At 54.2% G+C, this 13,495-nt stretch overlaps 3 protein-coding genes across 3 annotated transcripts in view; 1 reads left to right on the top strand and 2 right to left on the bottom strand.

Annotated features, from left to right (window-relative positions):
- Positions 1-13,495, bottom strand: part of LOC140680909 (uncharacterized) — a 692,735-nt gene that overhangs the window by 56,370 nt on the left and 622,870 nt on the right. The window lies entirely within an intron of this gene.
- The window catches only part of LOC100226816 (uncharacterized), a 1,189,242-nt gene that overhangs the window by 1,058,136 nt on the left and 117,611 nt on the right, over positions 1-13,495 (top strand). The window contains 1 exon segment of the mRNA XM_072919754.1: positions 9,990-10,709. Coding sequence (XP_072775855.1) covers positions 9,990-10,709 — 720 coding nt within the window.
- On the bottom strand, positions 2,479-3,411 carry LOC140680955 (olfactory receptor 14I1-like). Its single transcript, XM_072919846.1, has one exon. The coding sequence runs from the start codon at positions 3,409-3,411 to the stop codon at positions 2,479-2,481; it is 933 nt and encodes a 310-aa protein (XP_072775947.1).

Here is a 13,495-nt window from a genome sequence, read left to right as displayed (position 1 = left end):
CAAACTACTTAACACCTTGTTTGTATCAATTTTCAATAATAGGACAGGTTGTCCTCAGGACAAGAGTTCTCCTGAGCTGGTAGATGGGCACAGGGAGCAGAATGGCCCCCTGTAATCCAGGAGGAAGCAGCTGGTGACCTGCTGAGCCACTCAGATGCTCACAGGTGGATGGGATGGGATGGGATCCATCCTAGGGGGATGAGGGAGCTGGTGGATGAGCTCCCCAAGCTGCTCCCCATCATTTACCATCAGTCCTGGCTCACCAGGGAGGTCCCAGAGCACTGGAGGTGCCAGTGTGAGCCCATCCCAAGAAGGGCTGGAAGGAGGATTAGGGAACTCCAGGCCTGTCAGCCTGACCTCGGTGCCCAGCAAGGTTATGGAACAGATCACCTTGAGTGCCACCACAGGGCACCCACAGGATGGCCGAGGGGTCAGAGCCAGCCAGCGTGGATTTAAGAGGGGCAGGTCCTGCCTGAGCACCCTGATCTGCTTTTATAACCAGGTGACCCACCTGTGGATGTGGGAAAGGCTGTGGATGTGTCCATCTGGACTTCAGCAAAGCCTGTGACACTGTCTCTGACAGCATTCCCTGGAAAAGCTGCAGCCCACGGCTTGGGCAGGTTCCCTCCTGGCTGGGAGATGGAAGAGCTGGCTGGAGGCTGGGCCCAGAGAGGGGTGGGGATGGTGCTGCACCCAGCTGGTGTCCAGTCCCTGGTGCTGTCCCCAGGGATCAGTGTTGGGCCCAGTCCTGTTTAACATCTTCACCGATGATCTGGGGGAGGGGATCGAGCCCACCATCACCAAATTTGCAGGTGACACCAAGCTGGGTGTGAGTGTGGATCTGCTGGAGGGCAGCACAAGAAGACACAGCCTTCAGCTGCACCAGGGGAGGTTTAGGCTGGACAAGAGGAAGAAGTTCTTCACAGAAAAGGTGAGTGGGCATTGGAATGGGCAGGCCAGGGGGGAGGTGGCGGAGTCACTGTTCCTCTCCAGTGGCACTCAGTGGCATGGTCTGGGTGACAAGGCGGTATTAGGGCATTGGTTGGACTTGATGATCCCAAAAGTCTTTTCCAGCCTATTTGATTCTGTCATTCTGTGATGATTGGGACACTCTGGGGCCATTGTGACCCTGCAGGGCCTGGTGGAACTAAGAGGACCATGGTGACACTGTGCAGCCCCATAGAACCAGGGCCCCATTGTGGTGCTCTGGGGCCCAATGGAACCAGGGAGTCCCCGTGACACTGGGTCCTGGTGGAACCACAGAGGCCATTGTGACACTGCGGGGCCTCGTGTAACTGAGGGGTTTCACCATTGTGACACTGTGAAACCAAGGAGAGCTTTGGGAGAGTCCAGGGCCAGGGGAACCAAGGGGCCCTTCTGACACTGCTGGGCCTCATGGAACCAAGGGGACATTGTGACACTGCAGGACCTTGTGTAACCAAGGGGCCACTGTGACACTCTGGGGCCTCCAGGAATCTGGAAGGCCGTTGTGACACTGTGTGGCCTCGTGGAAACAAGGAGTCCATTGTGACACTGAGGGGACTTGTGGAACCACAGAGAGCATTGTGACAGTGTGGGACCTCATGTGACCATGGGGCCTTTGTGACACCCTGGGGCCCCATGGAACCAAGGGGCCACTGTGAAACTGCGGCACCAACGAGAACATTGTGACACTGTGAAGCCCCATGGAACCAAGGAGTCCATTGTCACTTTTTGGGGCCCCATGGAACCAAGGAGACCAGTCTGACAGTGCAGGGCCTGGTGCAACCAAAGGGACATTGTGATGCTGAGGGGCCCCTTGGAACCAAGGACATCTTTGCAGATGACACCAAGGTGGATGTGAATGTTGATCTGCTGGAGGGTAGGAAGGCTCTGCAGAGGGCCCTGGACAGGCTGGATCCAGGGCCCAAACCCAACAAAGTGAGGTTTAACAAGTCCAAGTGCCGGGTCCTGCACTTTGGCCACAACAACCCCTGCAGTGCTAAAGGCTGGGGACAGAGTGACTGGACAGCAGCCAGGCAGAAAGGGACCTGCAGGGACTGATGGACAGCAGGCTGGACATGAGCCAGCTGTATGCCCAGGTGGCCAAGAAGGCCGATGGCTCCTGGCCTGGATCAGGAATGGTGTGGCCAGCAGGACCAGTGCTGCTGTGCCAGCACTGATCTGCCCCCAGCTCTGCACACAGACATTGCTGCTGCAGCTCCAGAGAAGGCAGCAAAAGGGCATCTCTGCAGAAAACTCTGCTGGGAGATCCTTGAGTTCCTTGAAAGCCACCAAGAGTGCAGCCCCTCATTGACACAGTCTGTGGCCACAGGGAATGTGGACACAAACAAAATGACAAATGGCTCAAAAATTAGATTTATTGTGGACAATATGAAAAAAAGTAAAACAAAGGAAAAAAATTCCCCACAACTAATTCAACAAGAAGTATCATAGATGACTTTTGTTACAAGTGATTTGCAGAAATTGTCCAGCAGTTTAATGTTCCTGAAAGCATCCAGTCATCAGTGTCCACACTGCAGCCTTGAGCTCCTGGTTCCTCAGGCTGTTGATGAGGGGGTTCAGGGCTGGAGACACCACCGAGTACAGAACTGACAGGGCCAGATCCAGGGATGGGGAGGACATCGAGGGGGGCTTTAGGTAAGTAAATACACCAGTGCTGATAAACAGGGAGAGCACGGCCAGGTGAGGGAGGCAGGTGGAAAAGGCTTTGTGCCGTCCCTGCTCAGAGGGGATCCTCAGCACAGCCCTGAAGATCTGCACATAAGAGAAAACCATGAACACAAAACAACCAAATACCAAACAGGCACTAACAGCAATGAGCCCAAGTTCCCTGAGGTGGGATTTGGAGCAGGAGAGCTTGAGGATCTGTGGGATTTCACAGAAGAACTGGCCCAGGGCATTGCCATGGCACAGGGGCAGGGAAAATGTATTGGCTGTGTGCAGCGGTGAATAGAGAAAGCCACTGGCCCAGGCAGCTGCTGCCATGTGGGCACAAGCTCTGCTGCCCAGGAGGGTCCCGTAGTGCAGGGGTTTGCAGATGGACACGTAGCGGTCATAGCACATGATGGTCAGGATGGAAAGCTCTGCTGAGATGAAGAAGAGAAAGAAAAAGAGCTGTGCAGCACATCCTGTGTAGGAGATGGTGCTGGTGTCCCAGAGGGAATTGTGCATGGCTTTGGGGACAGTGGTGCAGATGGAGCCCAGGTCGCTGAGGGCCAGGTTGAGCAGGAAGAAGAACATGGGCGTGTGCAGGTGGTGGCCGCAGGCTACGGCGCTGATGATGAGGCCGTTGCCCAGGAGGGCAGCCAGGGAGATGCCCAGGAAGAGGCAGAAGTGCAGGAGCTGCAGCTGCCACGTGTCTGCCAGTGCCAGCAGGAGGAAGTGGCTGATGGAGCTGCTGTTGGACATTTCTTCCCTCTGGGAATTAAAAAAAAAAAAAACTTTACAAGGTAGGGCAAATTTCTTCTAATCCATCCTATGTTTTCTATTTGAAATCTTTCCAAAATTACTTCTCTTCCTCTGAGGGAACTTCACTAAACTTTTTTTTTTATTTTTGACTTGGTCTTTCTGCTGCTGAGTTACTGCCTCATATTATCTTCAGCATTGCTCTCAGCCTGCATGCTGAGAAGTCCAGAGGGAAAACAGGGCTCCCCTGTGCTCCAGTGCCATCAGACCTGCGTGTCCCCACATAGCTGCCCTTTGCTCATTTCATCTCCTTTATTTCAGTGTGATTCATCTCCTTTATTTCAGTGTGATTGAACTTAAAACGTCCCTGAAAAATACAGTGACATTTTGATGGCACCAATTTCAAAATAAATTTCCCTAATCACTTCTCTCCTTTTTTTCCTTAGTTGCTGAACAGGAAGGGATATTCAGGGTTCCTCTGGCTCTCTGCTGCCTTGAGCTGTACCTACTGGGAGCTGTTTCTCTCTATCCAAGCCTTGTCCCTGCCAGTGTTGCCAGAGCCCAGCCCTGCCCTGGAGGCTCAGCTCTGCCCTGCAGACCCCTCCCAGCACAGGGCACTGCCCAGGGGCCTCTCCCTGGGCCTTAAAGGCAGGGCAGAAAAACAGAGATGCTGCAAGCCAAGGTGCTGCTGCTGCTCTCTGTAGGTAGAGGAGGGTGAGGAGGCACTTTCTGAGGGAGATCTGAGGCAGTCTGCTGATGCCCAGGGTGACAGTGCAGGAGTCTCAGTGACACAGACAAAGCTGACAGCCCCTTTCCCTTCCCTTTAGGAGAAAGCTGAGAGCAGCCCTGGCCATGCTGTACCATCTCCACCACAGGAGGAACCTGCCCTGATGGGGGTCACTCCTTCCAGCTCCAGCTTCTCCCCTGCACAGTCCATGGGGAGCTGCCAGGCAGGCTGAGAGCTGTCCCTGGCAGGTGGCACATCCCCTGGGCTGGCCAAGAGCCCTGAGGGCTGCAGGAGCTGCTCTGCAGGACAGCCCTGGGCAGCCCTGGCTGCAGCCCCAGCTTCACCCCCTGCAGCCGTCCCTGGCAGCAGGAGCCGTCCTGCCCTGTCCCTCTGACAGTGCCCAGGACAGCCCCGCTCTGGAGCACATCCTCCCCCAAAACAGAAACGGCAGCAGAGCCTTCCTTACAGTCACATCAGTCCTGTCCTGGGTCAGCTTCAGGAGGTCCCTGCAGCCAGAGACTGACTGTGTCAGAAGTGGTGAAGATTTTCCATGAATGAGCTCAGAATTGTCCTTCCAGCTGCTCTGAGCCTGTCGGCTTCAGTGCTCTCAGGTACCTACAGGCAAAGCCCTCAGCCCTGCTGTGTTGGGAGAGGAGCTGCTCCTCAGGAGAAATGTCTTTCTGAGGCTCTTCTTGGATTGGCAGGACCTGCCTCTGTGCCAGGAGCCTGGCCCAGCTCAGCAGCACAGACACAGCACCCAGATTTAATGACTCTCTCGGGGCTTTGGTGTTGTTTACATAAAACTCAGTCCCTGAGAGAGGTTCAAAAAACTTCTCAAGAATTAGAAGTCAGAATCAAACTCCAAAGTTTTAATGGATCCCACTGAGGGACACAATGAGAAAGTATCCCCAGTCAGAGCAGAACACTGGAGGCACTGATGACACCTGTGGACAAGCAAGGGAAAGGTGTCTCTAGTGCTGAGCAAACCTGGATGTGTTTCAGGAATGCAAAGGGCCCAGGCCTGAGCCCCAGCCCCTGGCAAGGCAGATCCTGTCCCTCCCTCATTGCTCAGGACTCTTCCCAGGATGGGCACTGGGATGTGGGGATGTGCCATGCCAAGGGCAGGACCATGGGGCGGCCCCTGCCAGGCTGCTGAGCAGGGACAAGGAGGCAATGAGGCCCCAGGGCTGCAAGGGTCACTTGTCCCCTCGTGGCCTCAGCCCTGGGCCAGCAGCCACGGCCAAAGTGCTGCACAGGTTGGCTCTGTCAGGGCCTTGCAGCTGCTGCACATCCCTGTGCCCTCTGCAGCCCAGGCTGTCCCACGGTGTCCCTGCCCTGCGCCTCTGTCCCTGCAGGCTGTCGTCATCCCCCGGCTGCCCCACCTCGCTGGCCCTTCCTTTGCTGACAGCTCTGCCTCCTGCTGCCCCTGCCTGGCCACACAAAGCCTTGGCCTTGATACCAAAAGGGTTAATTCCATTTTTACCGTGCCTGTGAACTTTTAACACAGGAACAAGGTGTGCAGGAGCTGCTTTTCCAGCAAGGACAGTTGGAAGTGTAGAAGACATCTGGCTCAAGAATGCAGTGATAGAAAAAGCAAGGACTGAACCTGGGAACTTGGGGTGGGTTTTATGGAAATGGGTAAATTGTAATTCACATTTAGTGACTGTGTATAAGCAACACACTGGTAGATTTACATGTCCACATAAGGTTTGGAGTTATCCCTCACTAGACCCAAGGCCTGAATAAATGATCCCCTCTTAAATAGCAAATTAGTGTTAAGGAGCCTTGTTCTGATATTTCAGAGATTTGGTGGCCATGGGACCTCACAAAACCCAGGAGTCAGCTGTGACTCTGTCCAAACTCATGGAACAAAGGGTCCATGGTGACACAGTGGAACCCCATGGAACCAAAATCCATTTTGGCACACTGGGGCCACATTGAACCAATGGTCCATTGTGACACCATGGATCCAAGGAGACCATTGTGACCCTGAGAAACCTCTTGGAACCAAGGGGCCATTGTGACACAGCAAGGCCTCGTGGAACCACAGCTCCATTGTGACACTGCAAGGTCACACAGAACCAAGGTGGCCATGGAACCAAGGTTCTGCTATGGAACCTCATGGAACAAAGGGACCATGGTGACACTGTGGAACCAGGGAGACTGTTTTTGGCAGCAGGAAAGCTCATGGAATCCCAAGTCCATTGTGACACAGCAAGGCCTCATGGAGCCAAGGGACCATTGTTAAACTGTGCGGCCCCATGGAACCATGAGCCATTGTGACACAGCGTGGCACCTCATGGAACCAAGAGTCCATTGTTACACTGTGGGGCCCTGTGGAACCAAGGGGACCACAGTGACTTTGTGGGGCCTCATGGAACAATGGAGACTGTTCTGACACTTTGGGACACACTGGAACCAAGGGGCCATTAGAGCATGGCAGGGCCTCATGGAATCAAGGGGACTACAGTGTCACTTAGACCATTTGATTTAACCTTACTTACAGGCCTGACTGGCTCAGCTACCCAAGGCACTCAGAGCCCTCCGAGAGCAGCATTTCTGCCACATTTCCCCAGCACAGGCACTCCTGTGTGCACACAGACTCAGAGAGTCAGTGCAGGGCACCTGTGAGAAATTCCCCTGAGGGCAGGGAAATGCTCCCTGTGGATGCTTTGGCATCTCCCCAGCGGGGAAGGGTTGAGCCTGGAGGAGTGGGGGGATCGGCCCAGGCTCCCTCGTTGTTCGGGATCCCCCGAGTGCAGCAAATGGGAGAGTTCCCGGCTCGGAGAGGCCCCACTCAGAGGGAGTCGCTGGCCCAGGAGAGCTCCAAGGGCTCCTTTTGGAGCGCTGTTTGTAGGGCCCCAAGAGAGGGACTTCAGTCCCAGCCATGTTTCACCCTGGCTGCACTTGGCATCAGCAGCTTTCTTTGGCAGGCTGAGAACAGGGATGTTGTGCCACTGAGGGAACACAAACAGTTCCCAGGGCTGCTCCTAAAGCAGCCAGGAGCTGGCTGGGCAGCAGCAGTGCCTGGAGCAGACAGGGTTTGTGATGAGCTCCAGAGGAGCTGAGCCCAGGGGCTGCTGGCCAAGGCCGAGGCCCAGCGAGCATTTCTCAGCTGGCAGGGCGGCCTGAGAAGGGGAGGGGGGAATGCACCAGCACAGGAACCACGGAACCAAGGGACCATTGTGACACTGTGGGGTCTGTGAGACCAGGGGACCATTGTGACACTGTGGGGCACTGTGAGACCAAGGGACCATTGTGACACTGTGGGGTCTATAAGACCAAGGGACCATTGTGACACTGTGGGGCCCTGTGAGACCAAGGGACCATTGTGACACTGTGGGGCCTGTGAGACCAAGGGACCATTGTGACACTGTGGGGCACCATGGAACCAAGGAGACCATTGTGACCCTGAGGGGACTCATGGGATCATGGAGACCATTGGGACACTATGAGGCCCCATGGAATAAGTAAATCATTGTGACACTGTGAGGCCTCATGGAACCAGGAGGCTTTGGTGGCACTGTAGGGCTGTGTGGAACCAAGGGTCCAGGGTGACACTGCAGGGCTCATGGAACAGAGGAGTCATTGGGACACTGCTGGACCCCATGGAATCAATGCATCATTATGACACTTCGAGACCCCATGGAACCAAGGGAACCTGGAACAGGTCAGACTGGTTTGGCCTCCCAGGGGGAGTGGGGAGGGGGGGGATCAGGTCAGGCTGATCTTGGAATGTCAAGGTCTGCCTCTCATCTGCTGCTGAAACACTGGGGCTCCCTGTTTCCTTCCTGTAGAAAAGATCTGTCCTTCTCCTCCTGGCAAACATGGCAAGAATTCAGATTTAACCTCCAAATTTCCTTATTTCCAGGGATTGTTCCTATAGGAATATTGCCAGGACAAGTCTGCCTTGCAATGGTTTCACAAGGCTCACCTCCCATCTGTCCCCAAAACACTGGGGAAGGCTCCATGCTTTCCTTCCTATGGGAAAGACCTGTCCTGCTACTCCAGCCACCCATGGCCAACACTGGGGTTCCACTTCCAAAATTCCCTGTATCCAAAGATTGCTCCCAGACAAAATCTGCCATTACTGACGAGTTTGGCTGGCCTTGGCCCAGTGAGGCTCTCACCTGCCTTCCACACCCTGTGGCTCTGTGCTTTCCTTCCTATGGAAAAGAACCGACCCTCTCATCCAGGTGTCCATGGTGTAAGAGATAGTCCAAAGTTTCCCTCATGTGCCTCACGACCTTTGCAAGGACAGAGACTCAGACCCTGCAGACCCTGAGTGCAGTTCTGGCCTGGTTGAGGTGGATTCTCACCAGGTGATTGTTTGCAGGTGTGTTTGCTGGGCTGCCACGCTGCACGGCTCCTGGCAGGGCTTGGCAAGGAGCAGCGTGCTCTGTACATTTCACCTGCTGCACGATCCCCACTCACCACAACAGGGTTAATGAGGGGTTAATTTCCCCACCTCTCAGCTTTGGTGATCCCCCATGGAAGATCCCTCATCTGCCTCATGACCACCATCAAGGACGGAGATTGAGGCCCCCTCCCACGGGCTGAGACTGAGACCCTTAAAATTCTAACACAGGGCGCTGGCCTGACGGAAGCGGGATGTCTGCTAAGTGTTCCCTCAGGTGTGATCGCTGGACCAAGACTGGTTTCCCATGGCAAGGAGTCCTGAAACAATGGGTCCTGCTCGCTGCCGGGACTGGTTTGTCCAGTTCGGAACTGCACTGTCTGTGCTTGTTCTCAGCTTATTCTCCACTGCCCTGTACCTGCTCCCTCAACTATAAAAGACCCCTGAGTTAACCAAAGACTTTGAGATTCTCCCCAATGTGACAATACAGATCTGTTGGCTGGACCACGAGGATTTCGTCTCTCTGTTGGTAGCTATTTCCCCTTGCCCTCTTTCTCTGTCTCTCTATCCTTTATCTCCTTCCTAACCCTTCTATCCCATCTGCTGAGGGCATCAATAAAAGGTGCATTTGCTTTCAGTGATATTGGAAGTCCCCCTGCTGTGTGTCCTTTGCACTCTGAGATGGGTAAAATGAAACATCAGGACCCCCACTTGTACCAGCGGATCGTGGCAGCCCAGCACCCTCAATGGGGAGAGCCAGGAGGGGGGAGCTTTTGGGATTGCTGGGACTCCCGGCAGCCTGGGGAGGGCGGGCAGCGAGGAGAAGGGGACCCCCAATCCAAGTGTGACCCCAGCAGCTGGGACAGGGGGGAGCCCCGAACAGCAAAGGGGAGGGAGCAGGGACGGGGAACTCCTGGGAGGCTTTTTCAGGGCTGGATCTTGGTGTTTGGGAGGTTTTTATGGAGCCCAGGTGGCCAGGGACTTCTAGGGATGGACTGGGACAGAGGGACCCTCAAACTCAGCGTACTCATCCTTTGTTTTTCCCCAAACCAGGATTTTCCATTCCCAGCCCCTGGGAGGCTGCAAGGAAGAAGAAGATGTCCCAGGACACCGAAGCAGGTGAGGAGGAAGTCAGTGCCCCTTTCCTCCTCTCTCCTGCTCCATCTCCCAGCCCAGCCTGGCCCCCGGCTGCAGGACAGCCCCGCTGCTGGTGCCCTTCTGCCGGGGATGCACTGGAGGGATCTCCTTGCCCTTCCCTGTGGCACGGAGGCAAATCCCATCCTCTCCTTGTCCTTCCTCCCCCAGAGCAGGAGCTGAGGATGGAGACCAGGAAGGACAAATCCCTGCGGCACAACCTCATGGAAGAGGCCATTTTGAGCAACTCCACAGCACAGGAATCCAACAGGGAGGAAAAGCCCCGGAGATCCCACACAAGGAGGGGCTGCAAACCCAGCCCAGGGTGCTCTGAGGAGGAAAGGCCCACTCTGGGTCAGGAAGGTGGGCAGAGCTTCAGCCAGAGCTCAGAGCTGGTGGTCCCTGAGAAGCTTCAGAATGGGGAGAAGCCCTACAAGTGCTTGGAGTGTGGGAAGAGCTTCAGGAAGAGCTCCCACCTGATCAGGCATCAGATGATCCACACTGGGGAATGGCCCTACGAGTGTGGGGAGTGTGGGAAGGGCTTCAGCTGCAGCTCTGCCCTTGTCACCCACCAACGCATCCACACCAGGGAGAGGCCCTACGAGTGTCCCGAGTGTCAGAAGAGGTTTCAGACCAGCTCCCATCTCCTCCGGCACCATCGGATTCACACGGATGAGAGGCCTTTCCGCTGCCCCGACTGCGGGAAGGGATTCAAGGAAAACTCCACCCTCATCACCCACCGGTGCATCCACACTGGGGAGAGGCCCTACGAGTGTGGGGAGTGTGGGATGAGCTTCAGCCAGAGATCCAACCTGATCCACCACCAGATGATCCACACTGGGGAACGGCCATACAAATGTGGGGAATGTGGGAAGGGCTTCAGCCGAAGGTCCCAACTGATCACCCACCAAATGATCCACACTGGGGAGAGGCCCTACGAATGTCCCGAGTGTAAGAAGAGGTTTCAGGCCAGATCAAATCTCCTCCTGCACTGGCGGATCCACACTGGGGAGAGGCCCTACGAGTGTCCCCAGTGTGGGAAGAGCTTCTCCAGGAGCTCTCACTTGACCAAACACCAACGGAGGCACCGGTAAGGGAAGCCCTGTGAATGCCCCTGTTGAGAGTTTAGCTGAAGAATGGCTGCGCAGCAAGGGACACGAAAGGGTTAAGTTGATGAGAGTGTGAGAATACGTGACTTGTAGCATGAAAACTATGCCCTTGAGAAACAGATGTTTTCTAACAACCTTGAGAGCCAGACATCTCCTAACAACCTTGAGTATACAGATGTCTCGATAAAAATGAAATATTGCTTGGTATGCAGAAAAGTAATCAAGTATAAAGAAACAGTAACCGCAAGGCTTATCGCAAAGAGATATATGTGTTAATAGAAAGGTAACCAATCCTGAGCTTCGCTTTTGCAATCCGTATGAACTAGTTAGTGCTTGTATAAAGAAACTGTAATCGACTCCAATAAACTGAAAACTTGTTGACCATGATATCATGAGACTCGTTTTCCCGCGACACTCTCACCAACAATTGGCGCCTGAACGGACGGGACCCCCCCCCGCCTGGATCTGTGAGACGTTGCGTTGGGTTCGGGTCCCGCAGCTAGACGGACGGCGATTAAGCTTTACCTGGAGCCGCGCCCTGAGTGACCACAGCCGTGAGCTCAGCCGATACGTGCTGCCGAAGCCTGGAGGGGCTGCAACAGCGCTGACGTGAGTATGGATAGGCAAGCAGCATATGACCTTTTCACCTCCTTTCTCAGATGGAGGCAATTTAAGGGGCTTGATTTAGATAAAGATCTCCCTGCTTTATTGCAGCATGCAGCCTCGTATTCCTTTTTCTCAGACCCGCATACCGTACATGAATTAGGGGAATGGCGAAAATATGGGGATAAGTTGTGGGAATTTACGTTAGACGATGATAAACCCGCAAAGAAAATGAGCAAGGTATGGAAAGTAATTCACAATGAGTTGTTAATGTTCCAAGCGGAAAAAAGGGCAGCTGAGAGAGTAAAGACAGCACAAGAGCGTAATCGCGATTACGGTTTACCGGCAGATCCTAGTGCTCCAAATCCCCCCTTTTTTACGATGGTTAATGTGCCTTCATCCGTGCCATCCACCCCCCCCCCGCCGAGCCTCTGAGTATCGCGATCCCCGGGAATGCTCAACACAACCCCCCTCCCCCACCTCGGGCAACTGTTTCTCTCAGTAGCCAGGAGCCTGTCCCTGGGGCAGAAGCTGACCTCGCGGAGGCCATGGCCAGGGAGAGACGTGAAATCTGGAGCACGCTCGCCCGTGAGGGGATGGAAAAGGGGGACGCTGATCTTGTTGCAGCAGCTCAGGAGACCTTAGCGTTTCCAGTCATTTATACGCCTAACCCGCAGGGGGGTGGGCAACAGGCACAGGTGCAAAATTTAGATTGGAAAATGCTGGCCCAGTTGCGTGCCACAGTGGGGAATTATGGAGTTTCTAGTGAACCGGTTAAACAGATGCTCGATTACATGTTTAATGCCCAAGTGCTGTTGCCTGCAGATATCAGAGGCATTGCCAAATTGATTTATACCCCACATCAACGACTGTTGTTTGAAGCGCACTGGAGAGAGGAGGCTGCATTGAGTGTAAATCTCCCAAGGGCCCGGGGGATGCCTTGACAGGGATCACGGTTGATGAACTAATAGGGCAAGGCGCATTTCTGAGAGTTGAGACCCAAGCAGCTTTAGGACCCGACAAACTCAGGGAAGCTATGACAGTGGCCAAAAGAGCGATGGATAAAGTTAAAACCCTGGGAGGGATACCTATATATATGGGAATCAAACAGGGTAGAGACGAGCCCCTTGGTGCCTTTGTAGATAAGATCATGGATGCATTGTCTAAAGCGGGAGTAGCAGATCATATGCAAGACGCCCTGCTAAGACAATGCATCCTACAAAACGGCAATCCCACCACTAGAGCCTTGATTAATTCGACCCCGGGGAATTGGAAGGTGCAGGACCTATTAGAAAAGGCTGCCTCTATGCCGATTGGCCCCCAGATATTTTTAGTAAATGCTCTGCAGAAAATAGGAGAGGGATTACAGGAACAAGCCATAGCCCTGCGTGAGCAAACTATTAGCTCTCAAAATCAAGTCATGGCAGCTCTTGCTCCCCTCCAAGCGGCAGCCGCACACCCCCGCTCGACCAACGCTGGCAGCAATCGAATGAAGTGCTACCGATGTGGAAATGTAGGTCACATCCGCCGAGAATGTGGAGCTACGGGAGTATGGTGCAATAAATGCCAATCCAACACACACAACTCCACTGCTTGTCGAAGGAAGCAGGGAAACTCGAAGAACAGCGTGAGCAGCGGCCGCGCAGGGACACAAATGGCAGCTGCACTGTCAACACCCCCTGACAACTCAAACCAGCAACAACCGGGAGCCTCGGCTTGGACCTGGCAGCCTCAGTAGATGTTGACATCCTTTCCACTCACTTGCATAAGGTTCCCACTGGACTTTTTGGCCCTATTTTTATAAATGGCCAGCCAATAGGGGGCTTGATAATTGGTCGCTTCTCTGCTACTACTCTGGGTCTGTATGTTGAGCCGGGGGTTATTGACTCTGATTGTAAAAGTGAACTTATGATTATGGTCCATACTCCGTATCCCCCCGTGAAAGTACCCAAAGGGCAGAGACTAGCCCAATTGATTCCGTTGCCTCAAATGACCAAGGGACTAATGTCCCTTACACAAGAGCCCAGGAATGAAGGGAGCTTCGGATCTATGGGAGGCCTAACCTTGCTCACCATAGACCTCAATACTCGACCTAAGAAGTCCTGTCGTCTGACTTATCAAGGACGCAGTATCACACTTAAGGGACTCCTCGATACA

This window comes from Taeniopygia guttata, chromosome 30, assembly GCF_048771995.1.
Source record: "Taeniopygia guttata chromosome 30, bTaeGut7.mat, whole genome shotgun sequence".
NCBI lineage: Eukaryota > Metazoa > Chordata > Aves > Passeriformes > Estrildidae > Taeniopygia > Taeniopygia guttata.
The sequence above is the reverse complement of the archived record's forward strand: the minus strand, read 5'-3'. Positions and strand labels throughout refer to the sequence as shown.